This window comes from Mchenga conophoros, linkage group LG1 (assembly GCF_057382185.1).
Source record: "Mchenga conophoros isolate Kocher_MC1m ecotype Shallow Benthic linkage group LG1, M_conophoros_male_GT1.1, whole genome shotgun sequence".
Classification (NCBI taxonomy): Eukaryota; Metazoa; Chordata; class Actinopteri; order Cichliformes; family Cichlidae; genus Mchenga; species Mchenga conophoros.
The window spans coordinates 31074308-31098513 of NC_140526.1; the positions used below are offsets into that span (position 1 = coordinate 31074308).

General features: G+C 40.7%; 1 protein-coding gene across 8 annotated transcripts in view; it reads left to right on the forward strand.

Annotated features, from left to right (window-relative positions):
• The window catches only part of myo9aa (myosin IXAa), a 100318-nt gene that overhangs the window by 58330 nt on the left and 17782 nt on the right, over window positions 1-24206 (forward strand). For 5 of the 8 annotated variants that reach the window (XM_085274844.1, XM_085274875.1, XM_085274865.1 and 2 more), the window contains exons 6-19: window positions 625-678; window positions 3289-3386; window positions 3660-3786; window positions 4291-4380; window positions 7237-7353; window positions 7475-7609; window positions 11880-12001; window positions 13459-13600; window positions 13794-13992; window positions 15064-15183; window positions 17137-17212; window positions 22164-22304; window positions 22713-22752; window positions 23426-23548. In XM_085274844.1, the coding sequence (XP_085130970.1) occupies window positions 625-678; window positions 3289-3386; window positions 3660-3786; window positions 4291-4380; window positions 7237-7353; window positions 7475-7609; window positions 11880-12001; window positions 13459-13600; window positions 13794-13992; window positions 15064-15183; window positions 17137-17212; window positions 22164-22304; window positions 22713-22752; window positions 23426-23548 (1584 nt within the window). Of the gene's footprint in view, window positions 1-624; window positions 679-3288; window positions 3387-3659; window positions 3787-4290; window positions 4381-7236; window positions 7354-7474; window positions 7610-11879; window positions 12002-13458; window positions 13601-13793; window positions 13993-15063; window positions 15184-15924; window positions 15970-17136; window positions 17213-22163; window positions 22305-22712; window positions 22753-23425; window positions 23549-24206 lie in introns of all 8 variants that reach the window. The other 3 variants (XM_085274910.1, XM_085274892.1, XM_085274884.1) reach the window with 3 other exon arrangements.

The window sequence follows — 24206 nt, forward strand, 5'->3', positions numbered from 1 at the left end:
AAACCACAGTCTGCAGCATGGCTCAGTAGTCCAGTTCCTAAACTCAAGAAGGAAGAAAAGAAAATATTTCAATATCAAAACTGTAGCACCTGGTCCCATTAATACCAAATGTCTCATTTAGGACACGGATAATGAAGAATTATGTTTTAACATTTGACAACAATAAAATCTAGGGTTTGGATGGCTTGAAAGAATTCAGTTCTACATTAGTAGAAATCAGTTCTTATCTCAGGAGGTAAAAAATGAGTCATAAAAAGGTATTTAAAGTTGAAGGAAAGCCAACAATTCATTCTGGTGTCTTAATATTTTTGTGTGCTGCATGTCTGGACCTCTTATTTCCTCCTGCTTTCATGTCTTAATGTGTTCAACCATAAAGTTTTTATGTGGTAGTGTCTGAGTGTGTTTTCTTTGTCTCTGTCATCACTGCTTATATGCTTAAAAGTGTTTGACTTTGAATCGTCGATGTTTGAGACTGTAATGAACAGCCTGTATCTTAACAGCACGTCTTCGTTGTCATTAGTCCCTCTTAAATCTGCGCTCATGTTTGACCAGTATAGTGTGTGTTGTCATTGGAATGCTGCTCTCTAACCTTGATCTTGCCTCCTGTAAACTGGTCATTTCCAGATGTCAAAGACAAGCCACCAACGTCATTGGGAGAGTTACTGTGAGAGTGAGCCGGTCAGTATCAGCTGTGTGTTAACTGTCCGTGTGTCTGCACGTGTTGCAGAAACCTTAGCCGGTAGATTTTGTGTCACCTGAGCACTCGCAGCTGAAGCTGCACTTCATCTGCACAGTTGCACACCTCCTCCACCCCTCCACCCACCCGTTCCTATGATTCCCTTGCTTATTTTGTTGCTTTTTGGATATATCCTGGTTTGGTTTGGGGAGCATTTATTTGTTTTTGTATTCCCCTGTTGTACTCCTTCTGAGTTCTGGTGGTATGTCTACTCATATCCTGGCCACTGTAGCCGCCTGTGTTGCTCTAATTTTTTTTCTTTTTGATCGTTGACCGGTACAGTATTTCCTGCAGCACTCATTTGAATTTGCTGTCCTCCATACACTACAGAAATCCCAGAGTAATCTTGTGTTCAGACAATTTGTAGCATCAAAAACTTTTAACACACTCATAACTAAGGATGGGTATCGTTTATGTTTTATCCGATACCGGTGCCACACCGGTACTTTTGAAACGGTGCTGGTGCTTAAACGGTGCTCAAACCGGTGCTCGAACCGGTGCTTAAAGAATGGAGAACACACACTTTGTCCAAAAACCTCTCATGTTTAGCTGTTTTTTGTTTTTTTTTGTAAAAAGATAACAATGTTAGCCTTTTCTGCAGCTATAGGGCATATATGGTATCACTCGGGTTTTTGGGGGATGTTGCCAACTCCAGGTCCGATAACAGGCACCACACCCGCAGTAGATGTGCTCGGTATGACATCTTGCAGCAAGCTATCAAATACGGCGCATTTCTCGGCTTTTAACAAAAACGCTATGCGTCGCCAGGTGTTTCATCGGATTTGAGGTGTTACCTCCTTTGACAGTATCACAGTATCAGCTTAAAGCACTTGTTGCAGGCTGCTGAGTTTGCATATTTTGCTGTGAAGTACAGCCAGACTTTTGACCGCTTTGCCTTGAGCATCTGTAGCTCTGCTCTAAAAGAACGTACGTACCTGGACCCGCCTACTATCCTCAGAAACGTAAAATGATTGGCTAGAATCTAAAGTGTATCACAGCTCAGGAAAAAAAAGCACCGAAATGTGTGCTGCTTTTCGGTCTGGTTACTACCGTTTATGTCGGCACCGATACCGGTACCCATCCCTACTCATAACTTTGATGTGTGACCTCACCTCTGAAACATGGGAAACACTGGATTGAAGAATGTCAACGATCAAAAGGTCTTCTCTCATTACTGTTGGGATTCCTTGTGTCTTTTTTGGGGGTACTGCGTGTTTTTGTGAGTGTATTAAAGCATTTATAGTGATTAGAAATGCTTTTATACTTTCCATTGACATGAATAGAAGTCAATGGAAAGCTTAAGTTTTTAGCTGCAGTTCATTAATCCGGTAATATTGCAAAATATTACAAAATTCAATGCAAGTTGTTGTATAATGCTGATAATATAGGTTTGTGGTTCTTGACACTACTGAGGAGAAATGCTATAAATATACCCAGACTGCACTGTGAGTAGACAAGCGGTGATCCGTATTTTGACTGACATCTTTTATGACATCTGGAATCTTTAGACACCTTTTTACTACACTGACTGCTTTCATTGAAAAGAACTTCAAGTTTGAACAAGCAACGTTCACATAATGTAGGTTTTGCTGACGTGGAAATGTAACACCAGAGCTTTTAATGGGTGAGTGTAAATTTCTGCTGTAAAGGAAGAGAGAAGGAAGCGAGGAGGCGGCACACTGGTGCAAGCATGAGTCTCAGTGTTTGGAGTGTTTGTGTTTCTGAGGCACAGTTTGTGATAATTATTGCAGCCATAGTGGAATGGGCCTATAAAGGAAAGAGCAGAGCTCACTTTATGGTGGGTGTATGTAGTTCAGTGAAGTACTGTGTACTTATGTAGAAACATCAAAGCATATGTTTCTAGGAACGCTCTTGTAAACAACCAATCTAGATCCAGAATGATCTAAAAGTATACTCCTGCTAGTATTCATATAGCTGCTAAATAGAATATTTCTTGTATTTAATATATTTTTCAATCACGTCATGACTTTAGTCTTGTTATGACAGTCAAAACATTGCACTATAGTCACTATATTTACTCTGCTAGTTTAGGTGATTGTCCATTCTCAAGAACAGGCTCATCCATAAACTGCTCTTCCTGTCGGCTTCACTGCTTGCCAAATTTTTTGTGGATTGGTTTAAAGTGGAGTGCCAAAGCAGATTTTCCACTACATGAGCAGAACCTGCACACGCCACTGTTCACTAGACACTCTGCACATTAGGCTCAAGTTTTGCAGATTTCTTTGACCCCAAGCTTCTTAATGATAGCTTATTTCAGTAATTTGTCTGCTTTAGGCAATATTTCTGTTTTTTGTTTTAAATTTATTTTAAGTACAATGTAAATTTAAAAAAAAAAAAAAAAACTTTTTTAAAGTGTATTTGCTAGACAGTCTGTAAACCTTGAAAACATTAAGGCACCGCATATGTCAGCAGTCCTTCTAAACCTCAGAGTAGCTTGTCATTAGCCCTTTTGGCTTCCCCGGTCACTGTGTTGTAACAGCCTCCGCAGGCCTGATAACATCTAAAAACGTTTTTATTTTTTTTTTCTGCAGGACTGCTTCAATGTAGAAGGAGAGGACCTGAAGCATGACTTTGAGAGGCTTCAGCTGGCCATGGAGATGGTGGGCTTTCTTCCTGCCACACGCAAGCAGTGAGTGACAGACACAGAAACCATTATTTACCTATGGTATCGCCTATTTATACAGTCTAGTTCAGCAGTGTTTCATCTAACTGCACTCGCCCCTACTTTTGTTTTATACTATAAATGATAGCTTTGCAGGCCACCACAGCTCCCACCATCACTACCAGTACTGTAAAGTAATTTTTCAGTCCAACTTTTACTAATAAAATCAATGGATTCCGCTGATTGAGATGATATACTTCCACTGCAGTGTCCCATGAATGGTCTCTAACTGTTGTTTAGGATCTTCTCTCTGCTGTCGGCCATCCTTCACCTGGGTAACATCCGCTACAAGAAGAAACCTTACAGGGACGACCAGATAGACATTGTTAACCCAGAGGTGCTACCTGTTGTGTCAGAACTGCTGCAGGTAGATGGCAATGCTAAATATATTTCTACATATTATATGTCTAGATTGTGAAAGGCGGATGATTTTAAACTGCTAAATACACTTCCTATTTGTTCAAGCCAGGATAAAGACACACACACAAGCGTGTATTCATATCTTTGTGGGGACATCTCATTGACATAATGCTTTCCCTATCTGCTTACCCTAATCCTAACCATCAAAATTGAATGCCTAAACCTAACCATAACCTAATTGTAACCATGACACTAAAACCACATTTTGAGTCTGAAAAATGCCTTCAAACTTGTGAGGACTGGGATTTTGGGTCCCATAAGGGTTGTTGGTCCCCACAAGTATAGTAAACTTCCAATTTCTGGTCCCCACAAAGACATTAATACACATACAGACACACACAAAAGCACATTTTCGGTTACTTTAAACGTAATCAGGTGTGAAGGGCAGCTTGAAAAGGGTTTCAGCTTTCTTTTGAATGAGTGAACACTTGTGTCTCACCATCATCTCTAGGTAAAAGAAGAGATGCTGTTTGAAGCCCTGACAACGCGGAAGACGGTTACTGTGGGAGAGAAGCTGATCGTTCCCTACAAGCTGGCTGAGGTGAGACTGGAGCTGCTTTGCGGCTTCTCAAACAGTAAATAAATAAAGCTGCAAATCAAAATGTACGACAAAATCTTAATAAGTCATCCACAATAACATCTACCTACTCTGAGCAGAAGGAATGCAGATGTTTCTGCCAACTTGAAGCCCGTTCGGTTGTTGCACATCAGATTTCTGCCTGTTCCTTTGTCTTCGTGACATGGGCTCTTTTGAACATGTCCAGATGCGTGAGCTGTCTTGCTTTAGGTAGGTGGGCTAATGCTGATGGCAAATGAAGGCCCGAATCGTGCAGTGGGCAGCCGCGTTGCATTCCAGAGTTGATTGCGGCCACAATTCTTGTGATTCCACCACCGCATTTCAGCGGGTCTGCGCCTTACTAAAAATATGCACAGTCTATTTTTAACGGAAGCCACGTCAAATAGTAGAGAGCAGGAAGTCTGAGACAGGAACAGAGTGGAACTTTTGGTCATTTTTCAAGCGATCGTAGAGATCAGTTGCTGCATGTCTGAAATTCTCTTTGTGTGAAGCACAGAACGAAAGTAAACACAGGCTCATGATTGATGTGTTGTGAATTAGTAGGCAATTAATATTTACAGTGTGTTTTGATTGGCTTTTTCTGGCATTCGTACCAATGTAGTTAGTATGATGCCAGATTTGAAGGCGCATAGGTATAAGTAGTTTTTGGAGTGTTTTCACATCCGGCCCGAACACAATGGCACTGCAGTTGTGGCTCTTCAGTGTGACCTGGCTGTGTTTACAGAAAAGCACGCACAAGTACCGGATCTCCTCCTGCTCGCTCTTGATTCTCCGCAGCTTCTTCGTTTAGTGGCGTCAAGTGAGGGCTCTGAGTCACAGCAGTGCGCACTTACACAAACCCACATGCACAAAGTCCTTCAGTCTGTTTAGAGGGAAGGGAAAGCATTTCAAGTCCCTCTAGAGTTTTCATGGGACCTCCTCTCTCTGAAAACAAACACATCATGGTCTGCAGATGCGAGCCATCTGAAAGAGACGAGGGAGCAACACGAATACAGGGTGTAAAGAGCCCCCGATACATTTTATTTATTTTTTGTTACATATGCTGTAATGCACAGACTTTAAAAATGATCACGATGCCTTCAGTATTTCATACTTTGCTGATGTCAGATCTTGCACACACAGGCTGTGACTTGAGTTAAATTTTTTGTTTTGTTTTTTACGGCACAGATTTTCTGCAGCAGTCTCAGCAGTATTTTACCACAGACTCTCCAAAAAGACGGTGCTGTGCTGTGTTGTGCTGTACATTCCCACCAAAACAGCAACAACCTCATAATGGCCCGCTGGATATTTAGGAGTCATTTTATATGAACAAACAGTGATTGTTGTGGTAGCACACTGGGTGGTCTTTGAGTAAATATTGCTCTAACAGTCTCAACAGTCCCATTGCCTGTTAACTGAAGTCAGACAGTTGAAAACCTCAAAGAAGTCTGAGTGTTTCTGTACTGAGTTTTCTCCATTTGGTCAGACTTATGAGACAAGTGAATGTTTTAAACCCTGCTTCCTCTAAATGATGAAAAGCTTCTGGGTTATTAGACTATGGTACGTACAAGGATCCCAATAGGCTCTCCTGACACATCGAAGACATATTTTGTCTGAGGATGTTAAAAATATCCTGCTTAACTGTTTAGAAACCTGTGATTCTTGCGTTGGGGTAGCCACTCAGTGGGTTGTTTTCTGCCGCTCTTCTTTGCTGCAGTGAGGTCAAGTCTTTCCAGCAGATACAGGAATTAAAAAGTTTTTCTTCATAATTTGACAAGGAAGCTTTTGCACAAAAAATCCTGTCTTTTATGAAAGAAGACACAAAATAGATCACTCTGTCAGTCAATCCAAGCTTTTAAATCCCCAGTATTGTGATTGGAACTGTGACATAAAAATATTACTAGTTTTTCATCCAAATATTTCATGCTTGTTGCCTGAATATCATGTTGATATTGCCAGCAGTGAGGTCAAAAATGTATGGAGTCCATGCTTGGCTTATAACAGCTGATATTTCTGTTGGGCCTTGATTTTAAAGCTGAACTTCTGCACGTCCATCTATCACAAGTTGACAGATCAGAGTGCAACTGATGAGTGTAATCCTCTCTAATGACATTTATAATGACTCAGCGACGCCCTGCTGTTGCACAGCGCAGTCTACCAACATGTTTTGGTTGAGATGTCAGACTTGTTTGGATAGGAGCACTGTCTCTTCTCTCCTTGGTATCTGCTTTTTCCATCTTAGGATATCCAGTTTTATATTTTCCATCAAAAATTCAGAATAAAAGTGTGTGTGATAGGACTGCAGGAATGTGATTTACGCTCAGGTCAAAGTATAAGTGGTTGATTTTTAAAGTAGAACCACATACAACCACATCTCCACATGCTGATTCACAGTTCATACAGGGCCATTTTACATTTTGACCATTACAAATCAGCTTTATTTTCTGTATTTAAAGACCTTCTTTCATTTTATTCTCCTGGGCCTGTACAATAAGTGCAGTGTTAAGAGGGGAGGCATTCAAGGCCAAACTCTAATGTGTAAAACAGATGTGTGGCACACTGAGTTTGGGGGGAAATACTGAGGAATACTGTAATTGCTGTGAAGACAGAACAGGCAAAACTGCATGAGAACAAATATGAAACGTGGTCTTCAACAACTTGGATCAAATGAGTACAGTTAATGCAAATTACCAGTAAAAACAGCCTCTTCTTCACTTTTAATAAAACTTGACTGTCATCTCTTTTTAAGGAGTGCATGCACATAGAAACTGGTGCTCCTGCTTTCCACTTCTTAATGGTGTTGACTGAGAGATTACAGTGATAGTGTATGTTTGCCTTTAGGCTGGTACAGTGAGAGACTCCATGGCCAAGTCTCTGTACAGTGCTCTGTTTGACTGGATTGTCTTCAGGATCAACCACGCTCTGCTCAACATCAAAGACCTGATGGAAACCACCAAGGTAAGATGACAGAGAATATTAAAAGCGCATGAGTGTAGTCGTTCTTCAAAACAATAATGACTCTTATTACAGATTCGGTTTTTATTTTTCATTCATTTGTTTCTGTTGGTGTCTTCTTCAGATCTTGTCCATTGGAGTCCTTGACATATTCGGTTTCGAAGACTACGAGAACAACAGCTTTGAACAGTTCTGCATCAACTTTGCCAACGAACGTCTCCAGCATTACTTTAATCAGCACATCTTCAAACTTGAACAGGTGAGTCTTTTGTTAAACCGAAGCAGGACACGCATCTTTCCCTATCCTTAAACTTTTAAGCTGCTGTGTACGTTTTGTTCTATCTGTCCAACTAAGTTCTGATTGTGGCCATTTACAAGGAAGTGCACATACACCACAAGACGTTCTTCAACACTTAGTCCAACAGGGCTAAGAAAGATGAACGTCACCCCAACCTGTGACCACCACAAGTGAGGATGTATGTTTTCTTAAGCGAGCTGATTAACTTCAAAGGCCTTTTTAAAGTTGAGATCTGTAAGGTTTACCTGTAAGTTAAATAGTGTGTTTAGATTGAGATTGACAAGATCAGTTGCCTGCCCTGACATGTTTTGAGAGGCTGGGGCTGCTCGAAAACCATGAAATACACCACATGAAGGTCTTTGTATCTAGTCATTACTGTTTTGCGCAAAGGCAGTTATTCACAAACCACCTCTGTGTCATAATTGTTTTAGCAGTCATCCTCTAAAAAAATGTGTAAAGGGGGGCTTCAAACACTTTGGATGTTAGGTTAGATTAAATGGTTGTTTTTTTGCTGATGGCTTATTCGGTGACCCAAAAGCAAATGTTCGAAAGATTTTTAAAGGATCAACATGTCGCCAAGTGTGCGTGATTTCACGTAGCCTGCTTGCAACATTACTCCCAGCATCAGCTTTGAGAGCCCCATGAGAGGAGGCTGAATATTTCAGTAATAATTCCGGGGTCAGCCTCTTTGGTGTGTTTGAGAAGTTCATATTTTTTTAGGCATGCTTAACATCACTGTCTTATAATATGTGACTTCTTTTTAATAAGACTCTGAGACAGCGTTCAGTGTTTGTTATTTCTCATAATCCCACAGTGCTTCCTGTGCTACTGGTTACTGCATGAACCCTCAAATCTCAAGGAAAATCAGTTGCCTTTAATTCCAGCCTGAGAGCCTCAACCTCGGTGTTTGTGTTTCATTCTGGAAAAGTAGTATTTTGTGGTTAAATAGCTTATGTAGGGTTTTTTTTGTTTTTTTTTTGGTGTTGCTTGGATATTTCTCTGGCTGTCCTTCTGGATTTCCTTTATTGTTTTGATGCCATCCGTTCCCCCTTTCTTCCATTTCCTAAAGAAATGTAAGAACTGGAACAATTTAATATCTTATTTGGGTTTGAACATGTTTGGGGGAGGGGGGAATGAAAAAAAAAAATAAAAAAAATGGATGGATGGATGGATGTAGCCTGTGCATGGATTGGCACATTACAGCCATTGCTCAGCTTTACTCTACCTTCCAACACCTGGTATACCAGATTATATCTGTGGCAATGGCTGTATTATAATAATAATAATGGATTGGATTTATATAGCGCTTTTCAAGGTACCCAAAGTGCTTTACAATGCCACTATTCATTCACTCTCGCATTCACACACTGGTGGAGGCAACCTACGGTTGCAGCCACAGCTGCCCTGGGGCAGACCGAGAGAAGCGAGGCTGCCATATCGCGCCATCGGCCCCTCTGGCCAACACCAGTAGGCAGTAGGGTAAAGTGTCTTGCCCAAGGACACAACGACCGGCGACCTTCCGGTTACAGATGCATGTCCCAACCCCCCCGAGCCACGGTTGCCCGTGTATATTTTGGCAGAAACATAGCATATAAAATGCCAGCCCTGACGCACCACTTCACAATATATTGACCCTTATACCACCTATGTGCTCTTTAACAGGTTTGTGAAATTATTGTGTGTAAAAGTGAACAAAACATAGGCAGTCTGAAAATCCCATAACATGATTCAGCCGGGATGGCAGGGTGACCAAGAGCAGGCATACTTCAACCAGAGGAAGTATGCCCGCAAGTCTGCTGTAACTGGTGTTTCACCCCCTCAGCTACAGTTCCAGTGTAGATTTCCATGCATCTGTCAACCACTGAGTCACTCTGTTGGAGCAGATAGGGGTTAAATAAGTCAGTAATGCCTGTCTTGTTGCACCTTTGTGAAATCACTTCGTCATCTAGTCACTCACTAACAATCAGTCGCTAACTGTACTTGTAGTTGAAATATTTATTCATGGCAACTGTGAAGGCAAATACATGGAATAACCAGCAGGACTTTACCCACAAAGGAGAAAATGTGAATTTGACATGATGTGAACTGTTTAACATTATTACATTGGATATTATAAAACGGGCAGCAGACTTTGTTCTTTTAGACTAAATGATGAAAGTGGTGTTGAACACTTTAGAGGATTCCTGTGGCCTAACCACACATTCTTTTGTGTTCCCCCGTTATTGAGAAAATACCAGTCTGTCATCCCCAATATACTGGTCATAGTATGTCCTAAATATCCCTCTTTTTAGAACTCTGTCAGTGGATATTTCTTTTATTTGTTTTCACGTTTTGTTCCATTCAAAGAAAACACATCTGTCAAGAAAATACTTGGTTGGTTTTTGTTTGGTGTGTGTGTGTGTGTGTGTGTGTGTGTGTGTGTGTGTGTGTGTGTGTGTGTGTCTATTCGTAAAGATGAAAGTTGTACAAAAAAATTAAAAAAAAAATTGTTGGTGGATGACTGGATATGTAAAGCGCTTTGGGGTCCTTAGGGACTAGTAAAGCGCTATATAAATACAGGCCATTTACCATATTTACCATTTGTTGTTGAGTTAATATAAAGAAAGACTAACTGTATAACAGCCTGACAGTTCTCAGTAGAAACACGACAAAGAAGCTGATTCTGCATCTTCCGGATACATTTTATGGGTTTTTACTGATACAGACAAAATAAAAGTGAATCATAGTTTTTATGGGAAGATGACTTAAAGGCACGTGGGTAGTGGGAGTTACGTTATTCCAGACAATATGACAAAGTTAGAAATAGCACCCCCATAAACCAAAACTCAGCAATTACCAAAGAGTTGAGTCAACTCACCTCTGTTTATTTAAGAGCCGAGTATGTGGCAATATACGGGATTACGCAGACACACACTTTGTCACCTGAGTGTGTGCAGTCTTAAGAGATTAGAGTAAAGTCCTGGCTTTAGTATTGTACTCAACAAAAGCAGCTGTTATAAGAGATAAATGGAATTTGTCACATTATTTGGTTGGGAAAAGTTCTGACTGACTGAGTGGGCCAAATCTGGCACACAGCCCAGGTGATGAGTGAAAACTGTCACAGGCACAAATGCACATCAGATAAAATGTTCACTCTCAGAGGCCCCAATGCATTATACTAGAGCTCACACTGGCGTCTCATGACGAGGGACGGATTCGATGTGAACAATCTTGTTGGATTCTGGAAAAAATGACGAGCATGCTCCCAGTCACCTGACACGCCGCCTTTGGGGTCGAAAGCTGTGGAATCTTCGACTGACAGTATGGAGGGCACATAGTGCAGGTGGTCAGAAAGGGGCTTCCAGGCAGTAAAAGTAGCTGTTAGGACATGCCTGAGAAGATGACCTTGAATGTGAGATCGGTCAAATTTTAATCTGCTGTGGTTTCTGCTGTCAGAAACTCCTCATTAGACGTTGTCTGTGTCTATTAATCATATGACATTTTTCTGTGCGTATGACCAGAAGCAATAACCGTACAGCCGTTTGCTCAGTTGAATTGCAGCATAAAACAACACTTCGCCTTTAAGGTTTACTTTGTTCCGAGTAAGTTTGGCTTCCTTCTTGAAATATTCTTCCTGTGAACTAACAGTAAACAGCAGTAATTAGTTGCATATTTTTCCTCCAGACTTTAGGCTAACAAGAGATTACACAAGAGAAAGAGATTTTGTTATTAAACCTCTGCTGGATTAAGGTCTTTATTGGTTAAATCTTTCCCAGGAACACAGGAAAATAACATGTATAAGGAAGTAATACTGATAAATACTCCGAATGATTCTTTCATTATTAAACCAGCAGGCCAGGCGACCATGCATACAAACTATAGCCACTCTGACTGTAAGATTTAAAACTATCTAATCAGCCTTGGACTGGTTCTCTGCTTTTGATTGTATGTTGTTAATGATTTTTATTCATTTATTTTTTATGAGCGTTTGTGATGCTGTCTGTAGTGTCACATGCAGTGCAAACCCACTATAACAAAGCGTCTGTGCTTCTCAACAGCTTCAGTGCATTAAAGGACAACACCATATATTTTTTATGTTATACCCAAACGCTTTAGTATTTCAATACAGCAAGCTGGTGACATTTATTGCCTTAAAGAAGACGTTCATCAGATTCCAGTCCTGTGAAGTAAATTTTTCTTGAAGGTGTCGCTAAAGCTGAGCTCTCTGTTTGTACATGATGTGACCCTGCAGGAGGAATACAGGGCAGAGGGCATCAGCTGGCGAAACATAGACTACATCGACAACACAGGCTGCATCAACCTGATCAGCAAGAAGCCCACAGCGCTGTTCCACCTACTGGATGAAGAGTGCAAGTGAGTATTTATGTCTCCCTACCAGTTTGACTGGTTTACTTCTTTAGAAATTCAGTTTAGCTTTGCTGTAGTAAACTACCTGATAATTCAGCAGGTGCTGAGTACAGGTGACGAGTTCAAATTGGCAGGTGTTATTCTGCAACTGAAAAATCGCTGGTTTCATTACAGCTTGGGATCTTCGTGGTGTTTGATACCCTCCTCCCCCTGCCTTCTCATGTTGATCTTTGTTTTGTCCTTGAAATACTAAAATCAGCAAGGCACTGAACCTAAAGTGTTTCCGCACTGTTGCAGAGTTCCAGCTGCAGAGCTTCTACAGCTGGACAGTGTCCTCTGCACAGGTTTTATATTAGCATGAAATAAAACAGGTGTGAAAAATGCACAATCCCTTCTCGGCCTCCTCGAGCTTGTAGTTTTGGTATTGTGGCGAAACACAGAACTATCGACACAGACAGAGGAACTAGTTTTGTGTAGGGAAATTACTATATGACACACAAACAGCAACCTAGAGATGGACAGAAATAAATTGGAGTACCTAACAGACTCTTGTTTGTCTGAAGGACCACTCACAGCACATGCTAACATCACTGCATCTCTCCTGTCCTTATGAGTGGACAATTTTTCTTTTATGCTCAATTGGAAAACATTGTGCAAGATTCTGAGTGTGATTCCTACTACACTTTATAAGAACATTGACACATTTCAGACAAATACACTTAAATTTTGTCAGATTTCTCTAAATTGTTAAGCAAGATGGAGTTGTCCAGAATCTATACCTGCTAAACCTCAATAAAATATGGTGTTTTCGGGTACATGGCGTTACTGCAACTATTTTACAAGTAATATTTCCTTCTTTAACTCCCTTTATTCTCCATTTGGACATTAAATCAAATTCCTCCTGTTAGGCAAAGCTGGAAGGCAGTGACTCTTTAGCTGCTCTGTTTTCATAGCTCAGGTTTCACCCTGTTCCAAAACCCCTGGTGTCTCATTCTTCCCCTCGCTCCTCTTCCTGTAAGCTGTTGATTTTCTGCAAAATTGCTGGCTCTTGATACTGACGCACTGTAGAGATATATGAACTGAAGTCGGCCTAAAAGGATAATCTTCAACCTGTGGCAAGAGAGGTTAAAATGTCAAAAGTGGTTACAGATCAGATGATATTGGCTTCCCACGTTTCCACCGCTATGCTCTGCTATAATATAATACAGTTGTAGCAACTACACACAGAGTGGTGAAAAAAAATAATATCTTGAATTCATCATGTTCTGTGTGGATAGCATCAGAAATCTGTTGGACATTTTCTGTGTGATTCGTGTTACAGCATTAAGACATAGTTGGCGTCTTGAATCAACTTCATCAAGAGCGTGATTCTCAAGTTTCCTTTCTTGAGGTGTTTTGATATTAAAAACAAATGTAAAACCCGTTTTACTTCAAAGCATATGTTTCTTTGTTTCCTTTCCCAGTTTCCCTCAAGCCACCAACCAGACTTTGTTGGATAAGTTCAAGCGACAGCATGAAGGAAACAGCTACATCGAGTTCCCTGCTGTCATGGAGCCTGCCTTTATTATCCGACACTATGCTGGCAAGGTCAAGTACGGAGTCAAGGTCAGTGCCATCTTCGCTCTCTTAAGAATCTAAGTCTGTCCAGCCAGTATTTTTTTTTTTTTTTTCTTTACATGTGTGACCTTCACAACAGGAATGTAAGTGCTAAGGCAGGAGCTGTAGCACTAAGCTACATAATACTTCTGAACAGTGTTGTGTTTATATATTTATCTCTCTCTCACACGCATGCACGCAGGATTTCAGGGAGAAGAACACCGACCACATGCGCCCGGACATCGTAGCTTTGCTAAAGAGCAGCAAGAACGCCTTCATCTGCGGGCTTATCGGCATCGATCCGTCAGCAACTTTCCGCTGGGCAGTGCTCCGCGCATACTTCAGGGCCCTGGTGGCTTTCAGGCAGGCTGGAAAGAGACACACGCACAAGAAACACACTGGTAAGAACCCACACCAATGCATTAATGGTTGACATACCCTATAGTTAGCTCACTAACCTCTAGCAGTGAGGGAAAGTATGCTCTGTGAAGGGAAGAGATGTTCCTGACTGAGAGGTAAACCTTAGCAAAGCACAAGAAAGCTTATAAAACATAATGTCATCAGAAAAATCTATGCACCTGTCTTACAGTGTCAGGGCACCTGCTCATGCTTCATTTGTACTTTAGGAAATGCTCCATAGCTCACAGTTTAGATAAAAGTTGCCATTACATACTGTACTATACGCCAACCTGCTGTGCGTCTTGGTTCATTATGTTTATCTCAGCCAGGTTTTGGATTCACTATGCAGTCACTGTTCTGTAGTCTATGTGTGCAAAGTGCTGGTAGTTTTGCAGTGTAATGACAGTAGCTCTTGCTCTGTCTCTCTCTCTCAGCTTTGGCTTTCTGTGAATGCCTTCTTTTCCCTTAGATTTTGCTCTAGCTGTACTTCAGATGCAGTAGATGTTGCAAACAGATGTTCTTTCAGTCCTGCCGGCGTATGAATCGGACTTTTGCTCTGCATCCTCTCCATCCTTCCTTCACATGAAGCGTAGATGTTGTAATGTGGACTAGATTTTTCTTTTAGAAGTTAGATATCTTTCACTTGTCTTTAGATATCTTTTAGAAATCTTTTCAGCTAAACTAAAGATATTGTGTCACCCAAAGGAATCTTGAACATGTCTTCTAAACCATCTCTATACAGACGCAGTTTTGTTCTTAAATTTATAAATTTGAATGCTACTGCTATCTTATAATAGAATATGTTCACTGGATAAACCACTAGAAGACGATGTATAGAAATGCCTTTGGGGGGCAAACACCTATATAAAGACAGGTCTCTCTACTGCTGCCGCCAACGTCAGTTTTGAATGTCAATCATCTTCTCTTGCACAGGTATCTCTCCAGTAGACGACTGAATTTCTTGATCTCATCTTCTTCGCTGTCTAATCTGTCATTTCTCTCTCTCTCTTTTTCTTGTGTATTTTTCTGTCTTCTCTCTTTTTTTTTTTTTCCTCTTGTTTTGCTTCTCCAAGGGCATGATGAAGCTGCTCCCTGTGCAGTATTGAAAAGTACGGATAGTTTTAGCTTTCTGCATCACCCTGTGCATCAGAGAAGCTTAGAGATCCTGCAGAGATGCAAAGAGGAGAAGTACAGTAAGGCTGCCAATACAATAACTCCTCCTACTTTCATCTGATACCATGACTAGGGGAAACTATAGGGAGAGGACCGACCAACGTTTACTACTTTTCTAGGCCAAGTAAAGCCAAACGATACCAATAAGAATATACAAACATAAAGAGGCACCATTCCTGGGATGTGATTTGATTTAGGATGCTTACTTTAGGACTAGATGCTTGTTGGTCTCTACTCTCTTTGTCTCCCCTTTTTTCTCTTTAATGCACCTGCATGTGTTTGTTCCTGTCTTGCATGCTCTTCACTTGTATTCTTACACTGTGCTAGTAAAAGGCATGCAAAGAACTGCATTTTAATCTTGCTCTGTCAGCGAACTTTGGTGATGGAAGCAACACCTCCAGGTTTCCACCACTTTTTTTTTTTTAGCAATAGCACATTGCTCCACTGTCATATACAATTTTGTCTGTTGGGTACTGGATATAGTTGCTTGTCCACCAAACGATTGTCTAAAATCAGCTGTTTTCCACTGTCACTAACCCCACATCAGCTGGTGATGGTGATCAAAGACCAAGGGGTGTGTCTGGCATAGCTGGGGACACAGATGTGTACATTCATATCACTAACTGGCTCAGAGGCATCTTTACATTTGGTGCTGGACATACAGCCGACCTCACACACTTTTCACAAGGGTCACTTTTCTTCTACAAACATTTCATGACACTCAAATGTCTTTTTTGTTGTTGTCTTGTGCCACCCTGCAGCTCCAGATGAGAGTGAAAATGTACAAAGTGATGAAAGTGAAAACGGTACATTGTCGAAGAGTGCTTTATGAGTAGGCTAACACACCTTAGAGTTGTAGGATTTCAGCACTGTGATTGATTGGCTGTAGGTTCAAAACAAATCTTGGAATATGATATACGTTAGTACAAATTTATCACTACCAAAGCCCACCATTGCACTGTAGTGATGTAACAAAGCAGCTGTAGCTTGTATATAAAATATAGATGTAGCCTCTGGGTCTGAACAGTGAAGCCAATGTAGAAACGCTGTCAGTGTAGCATTGAACTAAATGTTTAATCCTTGGGATGTCTTAATATAAGAAAAACATGTGCTACAGTAAAAACCCGTTTATTCCTTATGACAAATGTGTAAAATTACAGAATAAGTTCTGGTAGCTCATTATCCACACAGGGCTGCATTTATTAAAAAACTGTGTTTTGATTAATTCACAGATGAATTCTTTTTAGCAGCATAGAACCACTATTAAACAAGAAATGTTTATGGTAGATGGTAGTGAAAAAACAAGAAATCTTCTGTGATTAGATTGTTTATCTATTATTTAACTACTTTGGTGTAGTAGGAATGGCAGTGGGGGAGGTCTTTAATTCAGACTCTATACCCTCCTTATCTAAGCCTTCCAGTGGGCCAGATTAGTCTTTGCCAGGCCGAATCTGGCCACCGGGCCTTATGTTTGAGTCCTCTGTTTTTGGACAGCAATTTGATTGGCTTTTTTTTTTTTTTTCCCCCAGTCAAATCTATCACTCACTTTCAAAACACAAAGATGTCAGGAGACAAAATGTTCAGTTCAAGACTTTTCTAACCATGACACGACATCAGTGGCTACATCTATCCTTTATATAAAGTATGGAAAAGTAATCCGAATCAAGTAATCAAGTATTTTAAATTGCCAATCATGGTATTAAACAAACCTACAGGCCAGACTAAACTAAATAATGCTTCAGTATCATCTCACATCATTCAGCACTAACAACCTTGCTATTAACCGCACAAATCTGTGTTAAATGTTACTTCAGCTGCAGTATTTCCAATTTTAAAAAAGGCACATAACAGTCACTGCAGTAACACTTGAGTGTCACACGGTGTCAGAAGTGTGTTTTTTCTCTAGAATGGTTTTGTCTGTAGTGTTTGTGCGTGTTCTTTCACATGATGCCAACATGTTTATTCGTGATCAGGTGTGACTAGAAAGAGTCCACGTACGCCACTCTCAGACCTGCAGGGAACCAACACCATCAATGAAAAATCACCACGGTAAGTGGCCATGTTGTAAAATGTTGTCAGCAGAGTAGTGTGTTGACTCTGGTGGTATTATATCCCAAAGTGCCTCTAACGCATCCATCAGTGAATGTGTCTGTGTGATAGTCGTCTTTCCCCCAAAATATTAATAGAAATTACTTGAATGCTGTTATTGTGGCATTTTGTGGCCACAATGAGCAAAACATTGATATTGTGACAGTCCTAATTGTGTGTCCTACATGCAGTGGTAAGGATATTTGCCTCCCAGCATTGAGAGAGACATTGGATGCCTTTAAATAAATGGACGCACGTGCTTGTGACCCTGAGCGTTGGTCTCGTACCCCTCACTGACACTTTCTGTAATTAGCTGTGGACTGTGAGATTTGCAGCAGCACAGAGGGATTCATGCAAGTCAGCTTTTGTTACACAGGAGATCATTATGGAGCTGGTAACCCCCCCACCATCATCATCCTGCCTCCTCTTCCTCCTCCACGCTCCCCTCATCCTCCACATGCTAGGAGAACACTAAACCCCTTGCAGCTGCTTCCTCGGTGATGTAAAGTTGGAGCTATGCATCAGAGAGAAGTGCCTGGGGAGTAATAAATGTTCGGACCCTGCAGGGTGCATATCAGCTGGACAGAGCAGTGTTTTATGAGACTCTCTGAGACACTATGGAGATAAACAGTCACTACAGAAGCCATACTGTACTATCACCATTTGCAGAGATAGATGATCAACTGAGGAGAAAATCTCCCTTATATGGTGAACCAGATCCATACAGAAGATTTATGCTTTACTTTGTTTCGTGACGCAAAAAAATATTTTCTGATTTTGGCCATGTAGGGATGGAGTGCAAAGATTTTGATTGATACTTACACACTGGAGGTTTGTGGTTTTTCTACAGAAATTTATCATCTTGTAATGTAATGCTGACTGGTTGTACAAATCATCTGCATTTCTCCCCTTGGACTGTGCAGACATAACCTTGTGTTGATGATGGTGGAGGAGCATCCTTTGGGTCTCATCAGTGACCTCCACAGTAAGAAATGTGGTGGAAAGAATGCCCCTGTTTTTTTTGTTTTTTTTCCCCCGTCTTCTTCTTCTTTTTTTTTTCTTTTTTTTTTGGTACTTCCGGATTCAAATTTTCATCTTGATGTCCAGTACAGTTCAGAATTAACACATGGATTTTTGAGCAAAAAAATTAAGTCATCTGTTTTGTGCATCATCACTATTTTTAAATCAGAATGAACTACACTGGTCGAGTAAGTTCTAACAATTTGACTCAATTTAGGTTACACCCATGTGATGCTTTAATCTAAACATGCATGCTACTGCAGACTATCAGTTTATATTAGCATGCTAATATCTGCTTATTAATATACAAATTAAAGATACTGATGAGGCTGTATGAGAACGTCTTTAGCTTTACATAACATACCAGATTGTGCTAATGAGATAAAGTTGTTGGATGAGTAACAAGTCAAAGGTTTTCATCCTGTTTAGACCCTGAAAAAACATAATTTCTCTTGCAATCCATCCAATTCGTGCAGAGATAATTCATTTTTGGACCAAACTTGCTAAAATGGTTCCAAGAGCTGAATATTTGTTCCTTCTTGTGCAACAAAGATGCTAAACACAATAACACAGTAAGCGCAGACGCTGCGGTTTGGTTGTTTTAGTTTGGATATCGCCCAGATCTGCCAATCACACAGGTTATTTTTTACTCAGTATTTAAGCAGTGGACGTTAAGAGTCACTTTCAAACCAAGCAGGCAGCCCTGCAGCAGAAACTCTTCTCTTCTAACTGTTCAGTGGTTGTACCGAATTTGGTTACACACACACACGCACGCACACACACACACGCACACACACACACACACACACACACACACACACACACACACACACACACACACACACACACACACACACACGTGTCCCACCTGGTTTTCTCTTTATGAATGATTCAACCTCCGGGTAATAACATACTGTGAGTCAGCGAGCATATCTTGCTGCTGTAGTCTGTGTGTAATAATGTGTGGCCTGTAACACATGTGGAGGAATTCTTGTAAACTCATGAATGATGAACGGGAAACAAAACAGCGCACCTCAGTGGATCTGAGGAAGCATGAGATAACCTTTAACTGCCACAGCTGTGCTCTGTTCTGAGTAGTGATGGAGATCGTCTTTGTTTACTTGTCTTTCGTTACCCCGCTTTCATTTTTGCTATGGGATAAAAACCAAAACAGTCTGATGGGTTTTAACCATGACTGACCACTTATGTTTTTGTTTGGGTTCTGGGCGTGTGGTTGGGTTCCACCTTGAGGCCTGAGGTTTTGAACCCTTTGGGGCTTCAGTAAGGGATTTCTGTACAAGAGATTCATTCTGTCTTCTGGAAAAGGGAATGAAAATTACTTCCTCTATTTAACTTAGATCACACTATTTAAAAGTACCAAAAGGACAAAGCCACACAACCATGCGTTTGCCGCTGATTTCTAAACTTTCAGTATTCGTTGTTTAACGTCTCATCTGACAAACCAAGTGCAAAGGAAAACAGTGATTTCTAAACAGATGTTTGGAAACTGTTGTGGTAAAATAAAGAAACACTACAGTGGTGGCATAGATCTTAAGACATGTTCAATAGCTCAATGACTTATCAAGTAAACTTTTTACGGTAAGGAGCAGGTTGTTGCCGATAATCCTTTAGGTTATATAAAATATGTAGGGGGAAAAAAGCTAGATTCAGCTAGATTAAAGTTGGAGAATCAGTGACTGACACTGCCTGGTTTATTATTTGTGTTTCTTATTTTTGACAGTTTTAATTATTAGTATATATTTTATGGACCCTGCAAGCTTGACAAAGAAGGGATGAAATAACTGATTTTATAGACAGCGTCATGAATGGCAAGGTGAAGACTCAAATACAGACTCACCTGCAGACAGATGTAAGCAAAAAGCGCACTATTAGTTCAGCTGATTTCACAGCCCAGAATTATATAGTCCATGAGATGGAAACCAAAAACCAGAGCATTTCAAAAACACACGGGAATGGGAAGATACTGAGACAAACACTTAAGGGAAGACAACACTATATACCCACATAGCAAGCCGGCACTGCTGGCTGACTTCTAGCATGATAAGACGTATGTCAACCAGATGTGGGCCAGGGCTGGCATAGATGGCACTGTCTATGTGATGCATTGCCACACCTGGCTGGTTTGTAGTTTGGGTTATGGGGCCCAGGCCCATTGAAAACAGGTCTGGCCCGGATCTGGCATCAAGCTGGGACTTCTGACTGACTGATGTCATGGCAGAGTGTATGTCAACTAGATGTGGGCCAGGTCTGGCAATGATGGCACTTTGTTATGTTCCTATTTTCCTATTTTAGTTAGAAGACTCAAATGCCATGTTGCAACACTATACTGCTATGGTAGCCAGCGTTTCAAATGCAGGTTTGACAGGTTTGTGAGTGTACACTTTATCCAAAACCTAGTGACGGTTTACTCATGCACAGCCAGCGGGTGGCTGTAACTCAGGAGGTAGAGCAGGTCACCTTCTAATCAGAAGGTCAGTGGTTCAATCCCTGGCTCCTCCAGTCTGCATGTCAGGAGTGTGAATGTGTATGAATGTAGTTAGGAGGCACTCAGTTTAGAGAAAGTTTGTGACTGGGTGAATTTGGTATGTTGTGTAGCACACTTTGAGTAATCCGAGAGAGTAGAAAAGCGCTTTATAAGAATCAGCCCATTCACTGTCTAAACAGTTTTACATGTTACTTTTGAACTATTACGTTCCAGCACATGTTGTTATTACATGGCTTGATTAAGGTACACATTAGGCTGACATCTGGGACCAGAGCTGAAACTGTTCTGGGCCAGCACAGGGCCAGCAGTGTGTCTGCAACTGGCCCGTGGCTGCACACAACTTACACATGGCCCTCATACCACAAAGAATGACAGCCCTTTGGTGGCCCAGATCAGGTTTGCGAAAGGTAATCCACACATGGGCCAACACAGGACCACCACTGTGTCTGCAACTGGCTTTGTGCTGACCCATGTGTGGGCCACATCTGGCAAACCAGATCTGGGCCACCAAAGGGCCGTCATTCTTTGCGGTATGTGGGCCATGTTTAAGCACATTGTGTGGGCCAGATCTTGGCCATACCAATTTTGCTATGTTGGTAAACACATTAAGGTTATTAAAGAAAGTGGACATAACTGAATAAGAAGATGGAGGAGGAAACCAAAGACAATGAAAAAAGATGGGATTAAAATGAAAATATACACTAGAGACAAGTAACCAATCAAAATAAAACAGGAAGTTAGAAGCCAAACAGGGAGAAACAGACATGTGAATGAACTTAACCTACAGGAACTGACACAAGAGGATGAGACAGAAACTGCTGAGAGAACAAACATTAAAACTAAACTACAACAAGAACTACAAGCTTAAAAAATGCTAATGAAAACGGGGAGAAAAATTAACCAAGGTATGAACAACAAACATAAACTTCATCCTCCGAAGGCAGTCAGACCTCTGCTCCCGACGGTGCGTCTACATCTATTGTAGTACTCTTTGTTTAGCACACACTGTAAATATAAAATATTGGACTTCCACAGTACATCCCTCAGGTACTCTTGATCAGCTTCAAGTGAACAAAGTAAAAGTAATAAATGTATTTCAGAAGATATTCTACGCAGGCTAAAAAAGTAAAGTTACAACAAGACATATTTCTTAGTTTATGGGAATAGATGGCTGTGATTAATTGAAAAAAAAATTGAGAACTAACTGCTCAAATTGTTTTGTGTTGTATTGCTTTTAATTAATAAATGTATGAAACTATTAATGATGTATAGAATTATTATTATTATATAGAGATCAACATAGATTTAAAGTTTGATTTGCTTTAAAAGATGTCTTTTATTTTTTTATTTTCAAATTATTCACTGGTCTGTATGTTTGGTCTGAAGGGGTTCCCCAGGGCTCGGCTGGAACGGGCGCGTGGGTAGACAGAGCCGCTTATCATCCAGCAGCTCTACTGCAGAAGATGATGGCATCTTTCTCAACTCTACCAGCAGCAAACTCCTGGAGAGAGCCCACGACATCCTCATGTCAGTATCGAGATGCTATTTTCTTTTCTGCTCTACAGTAATTTGTTATTTTGGTTAGCACTGCAGTCTAGACACAAGTAAACCCTAAAGTTCAAACATCTGTCCTGATGAAGTCTCCTCCAGCAATGACTACATTCCTGCAAGCTCAGTCAGTGCTGATCTCTAGTTGAACCTGACCTCTAAACCCCTGTATGGCAGAGAGCAAGTGAAGGAGAATTTCTTTCCCCTCAGGGATCAATAAAATTCTGCTTTATTGACAGGAATATGACATATTTAGGAAAAAATCTGAAATTATAGGTTGTTTTGTTGACCAGACTTAAAAAAGAAAAGACAAACCCACCTGTCTCACTTGCTGATTTAAAGAACTGCTGAACTAGATTTTCAGTTTTTGTTTTATTTTTCTTCCAGGAGGAACAAAAACTACAAATCTAAGCCCGTTCTTCCAAAGGTACAGTGCACAGTATTTTTCAATTTACCCTTATAGGTCACAGTGCATACAGACAACAGGCATAAAGTCACCATGACTTGTTCCCCAGGGCTCTGTCCTGGGGCCACTCCTGTTTACTATACATATATATCACCAGTCTTGAATTTAAGCGTTTGGATATTTAATTTTTATACAGAAAGATATGGTGATCTGCTTCCGAACAGTACCAGGCTCTTTAGCAGTTGAAATATTAAAAAAACAAATACTGAAAACAGCAAAGCAAAACATGCACTATTTTTAAATGCAAAATCAAAAGCACTAAATATCCCATCTGTTGGTGCTTCTCTAAGATTGAGTTTGTATGTGAAACCACTCTGAGCTTTATAAATAGTTTTAGATAAGTCTGTCTTGATATGTGTCCATCTTGCTTACTGAGGAACATCCTTCAGATGAGTATCAGAAGAAGGACTTACTGCTCCTGTCGGTTCCTATAGCCTGTACTGGAAAAAGTGAGCTTCTCTCACTAAACCAATTTTAAATGAGTTGAAGGAAAGTAAATATAGCTGTAGAGGATTTTAACTGACTCTTATGTATGTATTTTTCAATCTTGGCGACCCTTTTATTTGCTAAATACAAATTAAATAGATGGTGGTACTTATATTATTAACTGACTCTGACATTATTATTGTTGCAGCATTTACTCAATGTGAAGTCACTGAAGTACCTCAACAATCTGACGCTTCACGACCGCATCACCAAGTCATTGCTGCACCTCCACAAGAAGAAGAAACCACCTAGCATCAGCGCACAGTTCCAGGTCTCTCTCTCTCTCTCTCTCTCTCTCTCTCTCTCTCTCTCTCTCTCTCTCTCTCTCTCTCACACTCACACTCACACACACACACACACACACACACACAGAGAAAGCAGTCGCATACAGAGCTCAATAATTTGCTTCTCAGTGCTTCTCACAATAAAAATCTCACCAGGGTGAGATTGAGCAGGCTGGAGGAATCCCCTCCCAGCTGTGAACGTGACTAAAACAAGGTGTGTCCATTTGATGGCTTAGTTTATTTTAGTGCAGCCTTTACTGCTCACTGTCTAATCCTGGATCCAGTGTGTGTGAGGTGTCTATCATGTAGTTACCCACACCCAAAAGTCATATTTGTATGACATCGTGTCTGGTAATAAAATATATTTGATTTAGTGAAAAATAAAAACACACAAACACACCCTTTGGAAAATTCTTCACAAAGAATGAACAGAGGCACAGCTTCCAGTATCAGTATCAGAATGATTCGGTGCTCTTCAGGTCCAAAATGTCTGATAGGAGCTAGCATTGTTAGCTAGTAACACACAAAAGGCTGAGAACAAATTCCAGAGAGCAAAATTTTCTATTTTCTTCCCAAGTTCTTTGAACGTGAACTGTGTGCTCTGGCTGTTGGAGGTAGAGACGAGCACTGAGGCCCCTCTGGCAG